Below are 12,094 nucleotides of genomic sequence, written 5' to 3' on the forward strand. Positions count from 1 at the left end.
GTGCTGTTTCGAAGGACACATGCACCCAATGTTTATAGCAGCACTATCAACAATCGCCAAAGTATGGAAAGAGCCCAAACGTCCATCGATGGATGAATGGGTAAAGAAGATGTGGTATATATATATATATATATACACACACACACACACACACACACAATGGAGTATTACTCGGCAATCAAAAAGAATGAAATCTTGCCATTTGCAACTACGTGGATGGAACTGGAGGGTATTATGCTAAGTGAAATTAGTCAGTCAGAAAAAGGTAGTATGAGATGGGGAAGAGGCTGGAAATACTGGGTGAGGGAAGAGGAAAGGAGCAGTAGAGAGGAAAGAGGCTGGGGGGCAGCCAAACAGAGGCTATACCACCTTCTTTCCCTCCTGTTTGCTATCATTTTCCAACCCTCTGGTCATTCTGTCTTCAACAACTTAGTTCCTCTTTCATAGTTTCTCTGTTTACTCTAATGCTAATTCATGCAGACTGCTTGGATGACAAATCTAACACTTTGGCCACCCAGTTCTAACCACAGGGCATGCTTTCTGTTTCAGCCTTCCATTCTCATGGTCTCACCTTGTTTGGGCTCATCCTGGATTTCAACATCATCAAAAACTTACAATTTCCAATCCAAATATCAACTTGGCCAATTCCAAATATCCCACTCAGACCACCAGCATCTGTACTGCCAGTTCACTTGCTCAAGTACCCTGCTGCAGCCATTCTTCAACCTCAGTGCTTCTAATGCCTTGGCCCCCTCCTCACTCCCCTCCACGTCCCCACTAGCAGCCCTAATATGCCATAATTGGCTTTCTGTATGTTTTTGATTCCATATACATCATCACAAACATTCTCTTGAAAATACCATCTTGGTCCTCTCTCCCTCTGTTGACTTGCTTGGCAAAAATCCAATCCTGGATGACCTCAGGAATCCGTCTTCTCTCTGCCTGCACCTGAACAAACACCTTCAATGATTTAAAATCCATGATCTCGGGGCGCCTGGGTGGCTCAGTCAGTTGAGTGCCTGACTCTCAGTTTCTGCTCAGGTCGGGATCTCACGGTTTGTGGGTTTTGAGCCCCGTGTCAGGCTCCGCACCAACAGTGCGGAGCCTGCTTGGGATGCTCTCTCTTTCTCTCTGTCTCTTTTTCAAAATAAATAAATAAACCAGGGCCTCTGGGTGGCTCAGTCTGTTAAGCATCTGACTTCAGCTCAGGTCATGATCTCACGGCTCGTGGGTTTGAGCCCTACATCAGGCTCTGTGCTGACAGATCAGAGCCTGGAGGCTGCTTCAGATTCTGCGTCTCCCTCTCACGCTGCCCCTCCCCACTCATGCTCTGTGTGTGTGTCTCTCTCTCAAAAATAAATAAACTTAAAAAAATAATAAAATCCATGATCTCAAATACCAAGTGCGCTTTTAATATCACTCAGAAGTCATACTGATTGGTTTTCTTTAGAAAACCAACTTTTCCATTCTCAAAAAAGTGTCTATTTCATATCTTCTCTCCTCAAACATCCTACTTCAAAATCTTTACCTTCATCTAATGTTGCCTTTTCTTTACTGAGAAAATAAAATTTTCAGACAGGAACTCTTCCTAACTTCAAACTTTCCTGAAACTGTGCCCTTCTTGCAATTCCTATTGCCAATTTATGTGTTTGTTTCTTAAGATCTTCTAAGTCATCTAAGGCCCTCCATGTGCCCCTTGGAACCCATCTGATTTTTCTTCTCAAGGGGTTACCTCTCTCCCTTTCTATCAAACCATTCCCAGGAACTTAAATACAAGGTCTAGTATAGCACTGCCCAATAGAACCTTTTTTTCTTTTAAAGTTTATTTATTTTAATTTTTTTAACATGTTTATTTATTTTTGAGAGAGCCAGAGCACGAGCAGGGGAGGGGCAGAGGAAGAGGCAGACACAGAATCTGAAGCAGGTTCCAGATTCTGAGCTGTCAACACAGAGCCCGATATGGGGCTTGAACTCATGAACCATGAGATCATGACCTGAGCCAAAGTCGGATGCTTAACCAACTGAGCCCCCAGGCGTCCCTATTATATATTTAAATGTTTTATTTAATTTTTTGAGGGGGTGGCAAAGAGAGAGAGAGGTGACAGCAGTGAGTCCGGTGTGGAGCTCGAACTCACAAAATGTAAGATCATGAACTGAGCGGAAGTCCGAAGTCGGACACTCAACCAACAGAGGCACCCACGTGCCCCTTATTTACTTTGGAGAGACAGAGGAGAGAGAGAGAGAGTGAGAGAGAGAGAGAGAACAAAGGAGGGCAGAGACAGCGAGGGAGAGAATCTCAAGCAGGCTCCACATTGTTGGCGCAGAGCCGGATGAAGCGCTCCAACTCACCAACTGTGAGATCGTGACCTGAACTGAAATCAAGAGTCAGGCATTTGACAGACTGAGCCACCCAGGCACCCCTAGAACCTTTTGTAGTGGCTACATTCTGTATGCTCACTGTCCAATTCAATTGCCACTACCCCATGTGACCTTTGAGCACTTGAAATTTAGTGTGAACGAAAAACTGAATTTTGTTTTTAATATAATTAATTTAAATCGTCACATGTGGTTCATTCCTTGGACGCCTTTTCTTCTCCCTTAAGGTTTTTCTCTCACGCAGGCAGGCAAGAACTGGAGTTACAATTAAAGGGCTTCCCACTGCAGTTAGAATGTAACCCCAACTCCTTTCCATAACCAAAGGGCCTGAACGACCTGCCTGGGCCTGACCCCCCCACTTTCCATCCTGTGCCTCATTCCTACAACTCAGGTCTCTCTGGCTTTTTCCAACAGAAGCCATTTTAGGGTTTTTTTGCATATGTTCTTCTTGTGGGAACTACCCCAGTCTTTACCTGCTTTCGCTCTTTCCTATGCCCTATGTCTTGGCTTAAATGTTACCTGACTACCGCCTCCAAATTGTATCCATCCTTTGTTATTCTTCCGCTTTTTTCCTTCAAAGCCTGTATCGCTATTTCTTTCTCCCTTCTTTTCTGTCATCTATCTATTCTTCCCTTGGCTTGTTCAGGTCGGCTGCCTCCCCACTGCAACTTAAACTCCTCGCAAACAGACAATAGGTTTTCTCTGTCGTGTGTCGCGTCGCACACTCCAGCACAGGCCTGTCAGACAGGCGCGCGATGGGGACCTGCGCACTGGACGAACTGCCTGCGGAGGGATGAATGAGCCGGCTGAGGGGCGGGGACTAGTAGGGGGGCGGACCCGCACGGGCGGCGCCGGAGCGCAGCCGCCTAGAACGCAGCAGAGGCACCGCCCCTTCCGGCCGCGGCGCGGACGCCTCGGCAGCCACTGCGGCGGGGCCGCGGCGGGCGCCGACTCGGCCCGCCCCCTTCCCCCCGCCCCGCCCCGCGCCGCCGCCGCCGGCCCGGCCGCTGTCAGCTCCCTCAGCGACCAAGACGGCCAAGACGCGGCTGAGACGCGGTGTATGCTGAGTGGCTGCGGCCGGAGGCTGCTGCACGTCCTGGGCCTTAGCTTCCCGCTGCTGACCTGCCGGCCGCTTTTCCTCTGGCCTCACCGCCTCATGAAACCGCTGGTCGTGTTCGTCCTCGGCGGTCCCGGGGCCGGCAAGGGGACCCAGTGCGCCCGCATCGTCGAGGTGAGGCCCGGGTAGCTGGCGCGCTCCCTGGGCTTGACCGGACGCTGGGTCGGCTTGTCCCGCAGCGTCGGGCGGTCCGCGCGCCTCCCCCCCCGCCCCCCCCACCGGCAGCCGCGGACTCAGCGGACTACTAGTCCCGGCGACCATCGCGTCGTCCGCGTGGCGGTTATCGAGGGTTCTGCGGTGCGCTGCCTGTCGGGACTCGTAGTCCACGTCCCCTCGCCGCGGGGGGTGCCCAGAAGGGAGGGGGACCGCTTGGGGTCGCTTTGTTCCTGCACCCCTCTCTCCTTAACGTTTTGGGGACCAATTTCATCCGGAGAGTGGGCTGGGAGGGGATCCGGGAGGATCAGCCTTCGGGGACCTCCGGCGCGCCGAGTTCAGTGTGTCACCGGTTATGGGGTGGGTGAAGGCGGCGGGAGCGTGGATTTAGGTTAGAGGCGGTGTGCGCTCGCAGCTGTGTGGAAGGGAGACCGGTTTGTCTACTTGGCCCCTGCCCGCAAGCCCTCTAGAAACGCCAACATCTCAACTAACCTTACCGTGGTCTTAACCCTGGAAAGGAACCTCAGGGGACAGGGTGTTGCTTGAGGTAATAATCTGTGATCTGCCCGGAGCACTTTCCCGCTCTGTCAATGGCAGTACCGGCTCTGAGGCTCAGCCCAGATTCGTGTGGTCGGAAAAGCCGAGGAGCCGAGTCTGAGTTCAAGCTTCAACGTCTGGTCTCGCTGCCAACTCAGGCTTTGTCCTTGGCCAAGTCACTTCCTCTCTCCGAGTCTCAGTTGCGCCCTAGACCATAGGAGGCTGTGCACCCAGATTTAAACTCAATGTAAAATACCTCCCAACTCTAAAATTCTGTTACTTTTTTTGTTGTTGCTTCACGGCGTGTTAAGGTTACCGGTTCAGTTCTGTTAATTTTCGAATAGATAACGTGGTTAGTGACACTGTGAGGAGTAAGGCTTATTGAAGAATCTGGGGAATGATGTTGGGAGTGAAGAAAAACAGAGGGTATCTAGAAACAAGAGACGACCGGCAGAGCTGTAAAACACCCAAACAATCCCTGTGAAACTCGGTGACCACAAAAGTTTTGACCCAGAACTTCTAAAATATTTCCCTCCTCTTTTCCAGAATATGGCTTATATTAGCTTTGGGCGTTCACTTCTCTCCTCTGTGTTCATAAAATCCACTCCTGTCCTATATTTTATTCTCTAAAGAACATCTCTAAAGAAGATCGAATGGTAACATCTACTTCATTATGTTTTGCAGCTGTCTTTATAATTATTGATCATTTTTAGAAATAAAGGTGGAACTATTTCAACCAAAAACATATTTTCTCCTTTTTTTTAAAGATTTTTTTTTTTGAGAGGGAGAGAAAACACGTGAGTGGGGGAGGGGCAGAGAGAGACTTCCAAGCAGTTTTGGTGCTGTGAGCACAGAGCCTCAGGCAGGGCCTGATCCCACAAATCATGAAATCATGACCTGAGCTGAAATCCTGTCCCATGCTTAACGGACTGAGCCACCTAAGTGCTCCCTCCCTATTTTTGTTGGTTCTTTTAACTTTTTAAGACTAGTGGCGATTGGATGATTTCAGGTTTGGGTTTTTTGTTTTTTAAATATATGAAATGATTCTTACATGTATATAGCATGATAGGGGAAGGAGAAAAGATCAGAACCAGACACATATGGTTTCAAACCCTTTGTCATTTACTATTTCTTGTCTTCTCTTTCAAGATTTGTAAGTAATGTCTACATCCCACGCGGAACTCGAACTCTCACAACCCAGAGATCAGGAGTTGCCTGCTCTGTCTGCTTTACCAACTGAGCCAGCAGCCAGGTGTCCCCCCCCCCTCCCCCCCCCGGAAGTTGTTACTTTTGGCTGGCCCTCCTCTGTGAATAGAGAGGAATAATACATATCTGGTATGGTATTTCCAGATATTAAATGAGGTAAAATATCTGGCACACATAGATGTAAATAATTTTTTTCTACATTTTGACTTCCCGTTTGTAATTTATGAGATTGGTTATTTTTACTTTGAAATAGTATTACTTTAAAAATTGGCTTACGGCTGCTATATTTGAATGCGTTTAAATATTTTGTTTCTGAATCATAACGTGGCTTTAAACATCCACATCCAAGCTAATAATAGTCAAATTACTCCACTGCTTTAAAAATAATCTACACATTCTGTAACTGGTATTTATTCTTTACTCTGTTCAGCAGTGGCTAATAATATTTTAAACCTATTAATTATCAACTATAAATTTCCATAATTAAATGTTTCATAATATATTATTTTTTAATATTTTGGCAATTATATGAGCTCAAATTGTTTTAAACTGTCATCTTCTTTCATGAAAATAGTTGCCATTGATTCCAGTTGCCGTAAACAATTAAGCTGATTTCTGCAAATTCCAAATAGTTTATAATTTAGCAATTGCTGTCTCCTAGCTGATGTCTAATGAGCAATTAAGGCAGAGGGCTTTTCTTTTCCTCTTTGTCTTTTGTATTTTGAACCAATATTTTATTTCATAGGCAAACATAAGCTGAATCCTAAACAATTGTAATTTTGGGGACTAAGTTTTTTCTGTAAGGAAAGATTATACGAGTCAAGGTTAAATTCTCTATCTGTGATGCCAGTGCTAATTTAGCTCACAGGGTACCTGAAATGTGGCTGAAATACAATTTGAGGGGGTGAGTAATTATGTTGATTTCCAACTCAGGCTGCCAGAAGTACCTTTTTAGGTCTGGCTGCAGAATCAGAATATCTGGCCCTCCAGTGTCCTGGGGCATCACAATTAGTGATCAAGGCTGTAACTGGAGGGAAGCTGGTATATATGTATGTATGTATGTATGTATGTATGTATGTATAATTTATTTATTACCTATCTGTCTCTTTCTTTTCTACCTCCTTTCCTCCCCCTCTTCCTTTCTTCTCTTCTTTCCTTCCTTTTTTCCAAACTTCCTTCCTTGCTTCCTTGAGGTGAATTCTATCTCTACTACTTATGCTCCCAGACCTTGAGGGAAGAAAAGGCAAATCTGATACAGTATCATCTGAAAGTGTTCTGAACTGAGAAGGAATGATCTGAGGGAGATTTAGGGGTTGACTTTGCCCATTTATTTGTACTGGTCTTCGTCAGTTTTATTTATTTGTTTGTTTGTTTTTTATTTAAGTTTATTTATTTATTTTTGAGAGAGAGGGAGAGAGAGAGAGCGCATGTGTGAGCAGGGGAGGGGCAGGGAGAGAGAGAGAATCCCAAGCAGGTTTTGTGTTGTGCTGACACTTAACTGACTGAGCCATCCAGGCACCCCTGTTTGATTTTCTAATTGTTTCTAACTCTGTGTCCTCTTGTACTCTATTTGTTTTTGAAAATTGACTGTTTTCTAAATCATGCAATCCTTTCAGGGATACTTCTCCTTTTTTAATTTTTAAAATTAAGCTTTACTTATATTGCTTTGACCCAAGAAAAATTATGATGCCATAACCTAAATTTGTCTTTCAAAATAACCCCAATTTTGCATGTGTTAGCCGGAAAGGATATTTTAACCTCTCTTTTAAAGGTGGTGGACATTTTGCTTACATAAACAAATTATGCTAAAGCTTATCTCCATGCCAAATTGATTTCTCTAGTACCCTAAAAGGATTCTTATCATTTTCTGTTTTATAACTTTCTCCTGACCTGTATGGAGGAACTTATACTTTGTGTGGTCCTCCTACCTACTATACTTAGAAATTTGGGGACGGTATTAAATTTAAACATGTAGAAATCAGAAAGTCGATTTTATGTATCTTTGTGTTTCCAGTGTGGAACATTGTGCTTGGCACTTAGTAAGGGCTTAATAAGTATTTGGTGGGGGGCGGGGGGAATGTTTTTTGAATCCGTTTTAGAGGACACTAATTTGTCCTAAGATGTAAAAAGTTTTAAGAATTTGGTCTTTAGGGGGCGCCCAAGTAGCAGTTAGCTCTCCCAATTTCAGGTCAGAAGTGCTTGAGTGAGACCTAACCCTGTCATATAAATATTTCTTATGTAACACTTCTGCTTACTCTCAGTGAATAAATGGTATGGTTGTGAAAATCTGCTGAGTATTCTAAAATATCCAAGCTCCTAATTCCAAATCCCCAAAGATTACCTCTCATAGAAGAATGATGATAGGATGATCCACTGGACATTAAGCTTGTTTAAGAATAGGCCTTTCTCTCCTTTTGGTGGGATAGGGTAGAGTAAGAGATAGGTTTTTTTGTTTTTCTGGTTTTTTTTTTAAAGAAAGTTTAAATTATCTATAAAAGACATAGTCCACAGTATTCTTGACTCTTCTGAAGTACCACCTTTTTATTAAAGGTGGTTGTAACTTAGAATTTTTTTTTTTTTAATAAGAACTTGGAGGAGGGGAGAATATATTGAGATATTACTGTCATTACTTTTCGAAACTTCCTTTTTTCCTCCTGCTTTGGTTTTCAGTTATAAAAACAATACTTACTTGGATGCGAAGAGTTAAATCTCCTCTAATTCTGATGTCACTCGTATTAGCTGTCTAGTATTAACTGCTTCCCCATCTCTCTCAATATTCATAGAAATAAAAATACCAATATATGTTTTTTACCTCTAGATGGGATTTTTCTATTTTCTGCTGAATGTATCATGGATACATTTCAGGTCTTTACATACCTTTCAGGTCTTTACATATAGATTTAACCCATTCTTATTAGTAGCTGTAGAATATTCCGTAAAATACATGTTCTATAGCATAATTGTACCATTCCCCTACTGATGGACATTCAGGATAGTCTGCAGGAATTGTTTTACTATTGCAAACAGTACTTCAGAAAACTTCCTTGTAAAAACAACAGCAAAAACAAACTTCCTTGTAAATATAACATTGCATATGGATACTATTATTTTTGTAAGTTAGGTCCCTAAAAGGATTGCTGAGTCAGAGGATATATGCATTTTTAATTTTAATTGATAATTCTTTATCAGAATTCTTTTCAAAAACATAGTTATTACAATTCCATTAGCAGTGTATGATTCTTTATTAGCACTGGATAGTTATCAATTTAATTTTTGCAAATTTGTAAATCTCCTTTCTAAAGTTTTTCTGAGTAAATTCCTTATTTTTTTCAAGATGTCCATAAAGAAGAAAAGGCATAATTTGAAAAATTTCCCTTGTCATTCATTCCAAAAACAGTTTTTTTTTTTTTTGTTTTTTTTTTTTTTTGTTTTTTTTTGAGAGGTAGGTACTCTGATTGTTGCTGAAATGAATAAGGCTTAGATCCTGCTGTTGAGGGAAGTTTACAGTTTAGAGTGGAGTCAAGGAAGTTAATTGGTGACTACTACAGAATAGAGTGGTAAGTCCTATGGTAGAAATAAACTAAATATACCATTAAATAAGGGACATTTCAATTTCAGTCCAGTGACTTCCCAGTGGGTCAGGGAAGTCTTCCCAGGAGAGGTGATAGCTCTGAACTCAATTCTTTTTTTTTTTTTTTTGAAATTTATTGTCAAATTGGTTTCCATTCTGAACTCAATTCTGAAGGGCCATAGGAAAGAAGCAGCTAGGAGATGTGGGGGAGTAGAGAGTACTTAAAGCCCTTGAATAAGGTAATTTGAGGTTTCATTTTTGAGAAAAGCCTAAGGAGAGTAAACCTATATGAGACTGACCCAGAATGCATTTCCTGAATGTAGACTGTGTGTTCTGTCTATGGGGATATAGGCTTCTAGGGGCTTTCAATTTAGTGGAGATAGACACACACTAACAGAATTTTATGAGAAAAGATATGAAAAACTTTTGCAGATATTAAAGTTTAACATTACATTGTTTTAAAATTGTTTATCTTTTAGTTTTACCTTAACTGTATTGTAATGTTTTAAACAGTGGAGACCTGGTCTTTTACTCCTCCTGCAAGGCGTTTGAAATGCCTGCTTATCCTTCAGATCTTAGCTTATACAGAGATTCCCAGATGTCCTCAGTTCATGGTGCCCTTAGTGTCTCAGTAATTTTTTCAAACCTAACCTGGTCCAAAAGAAATATCTAATAGTTGTATTTGTTAAGTAATTAGATCTGAACAATACTCAGGTATTTTCTAACAATTTGTGGTCCGTAGTTCCTGACTCACGGCTCCCACAAACCCTTGGAATTTCCCAAGTGTTGAGCATTACAGAAATGTTTCTTGTTGTGTTAATGAAGTGACTTTTGGACCCCACCTAAGGGCTGGAGCTGGTTGCCAGGAAAACCAACCAAGTCATCAGAGGGTTGGAACGTTCAGTCTCGCCCCTCCCTCTTCCCTCCAGGGAGAGGAGTGAGCCTGGATGTTTAATCACTTGCCAGTCACCAGTGATTTAATCAAACATGGCGATGCAAGAGGCTTCCAAAAAAACCCCAAGGTCTGGTTTTAGAGAGCTTCTGGGTTGGTGAACACGTGGAGATCCAGGGGGAGACATTCACCTGGAGAGGGCAGGGAAGCTCTATGCCCTTGTGCTGCATCTCTCTGGCTGTTCCTGAGTTGCTCCCTCTACAGTAAACTGATGATCTAGTAAGTAAAGCGTTTCTCTGAGTTTTGTGAGTTATTCTAGCAAATTAATCAAGCCCAAAGAGGGGACCGTGGGCCCTCTAATTTATAGTCAGTTGGTCAGAAGTACAGGCAATACCTTTGACTGCAGCTGGTGTCTGAAGTGGTGGTTGGGGGGCAACCCCCTCGGACTGACCCTTTAACCTGTGGAAGATGACAATATCTCTGGGTAGATAGTGCCATACTTGAGAATTGAGAACACTCTGCTGTGTTGTTTGTTGTGTAAGGGAACCTACTCCTTAAGTTAGAATTGGGTCCAGGAACCCCACAGACTCCCCCATTAGACCATCAAACTCCATAAGGGTGAGAACCCTGACTTTCTGATTTACTCTCATATCTTTAGTGCCCAGCACAACATCTGGCACAAATTGAACATGTAAGTAAATCTTGAAGCCATTCAGACCTGGGTTCCTGCCCCTTGGTGAGTTACTTAAATTTTTGGCTTTTTAAAAAGTTTCTTCCACTGAAAAATGGGATGTTAATCTACTTTTCAGGGTGATTGTGGAGATTAATCAAAAGAACCTGTGTAATGTCTGGCAGACTGCCTAATATGTATTATTACTTCATATATGTTAGCACCCCTCCCTCTTTGCCTATTCTGTATCCATAAATAGTCAATGAAGCAAATGTCTTGAGCAGTGTAAGTAGCAACATTTTGGGAGGCATTCTGAGTCATTTAGACTGAAGAAAAATTTAATTGAAAGGATATGAATAAGTGTCAAAGTGATGATCTCAAGGTTCCTGAGATCCAGCCCTACATCGGGCTCTGTGCTGACAGCTCAGAGCCTGAAGCCTGCTTCGGATTCTGTGTCTCCCTCTCTTTCTGCCTCTCCCCTGCTAGTGCTGGCACTGTCTCCGTGTGTGTGTGTGTGTGTGTGTGTGTGTGTGTGTGTGTGTGTGTGTGTCTGTGTCTCTGTTTCTGTCTTTCTCAAAAATAGATAAACATTAAAAATATATATATATATCAAAGTGTCATACCTATGAAGTATGTAGAGCTTAGGTTCTAGAGTCAGACTGCCCGGGTTTGATTTTCACCTAACACCTACTGTATGTGTGACCTCAGCCAAGTCATTTAATCTCTCTATGCTTAAATTTCCTCATCTGTAAAATGGGAATAATGATACATAGTGTCTACCTCATAGGGGTGTTGTGGAGGTAATGAGCTAATATATGTAAAGTTCTTAGAGCAGTGCCTGGCACATGGTAAATCATATATAAATGTTAGCTGTTTGTACTATCATCTTTTTATGTGTTAATTTTACCTGTCCACCTCCCCCCATCTACTTTCTTGAACTTGATTGAGATCCTGCCTCCTGCCCCATTTATTCCCTCCTACTTTTGTAGCTATACAGTCTGTTTTTAGTGTTTGCCCTAGAAACTTTAAGCATACATGTTATTTAACTTAAGTCTAATATTGATTAATATTTTTACTCTCCTCCCTCTAAACAATAGAAACACCTTAGAATACATAACTCTATTTTCCATCCTCTTCTGTTTTCCAGGATTCAAATTGTATATTGATTTTTTTAATCCCTACAAATGACTTGTTAACATTTTATAGCAATGATGTAATGTTTGTGTAGAATAACTCACATGTATACCAGCTTCTCTATTCACCAATTATTTTTGTACCTCAGAACTTCCTTCAGAGATAATTTTCCTTTTTAAAGTATATCCTTTAAAAGTTTCTTTATATGAGCTTATGGTTAGGAATTTTTGCTGTTTTCTCTGCATAGTGGGTTCTCTTTTCTAGTTCAGCCACTGAGGGTGTCATCCTTTAGGACATTCTTTACATGGAGCTCTTTGATCTGATCTCCAGTCCTATTTAGGCCTCAGTCTCTGTCTCTGTTCACCAGTTTGTGGGCCTTTAAATCCCATTGTGTCTGGCAGACACAACTCCAGCACTCACTCACTCACTCACTCTGGA

General features: G+C 42.4%; 1 protein-coding gene across 1 annotated transcript in view; it reads left to right on the top strand.

Moving 5' to 3' along the window:
* The first annotated feature begins 3,354 nt into the window (after positions 1-3,354).
* Positions 3,355-12,094, top strand: part of CMPK1 (cytidine/uridine monophosphate kinase 1) — a 37,979-nt gene continuing 29,239 nt past the window's right edge. The window contains exon 1 of the mRNA XM_030326252.2: positions 3,355-3,607. Within this exon, the coding sequence (XP_030182112.1) occupies positions 3,437-3,607 (171 nt within the window). The 5' untranslated portion in view covers positions 3,355-3,436. The remainder of the gene's footprint in view (positions 3,608-12,094) is intronic.

Source organism: Lynx canadensis, chromosome C1 (genome assembly GCF_007474595.2).
Source record: "Lynx canadensis isolate LIC74 chromosome C1, mLynCan4.pri.v2, whole genome shotgun sequence".
In the NCBI taxonomy this organism is placed as follows: Eukaryota; Metazoa; Chordata; class Mammalia; order Carnivora; family Felidae; genus Lynx; species Lynx canadensis.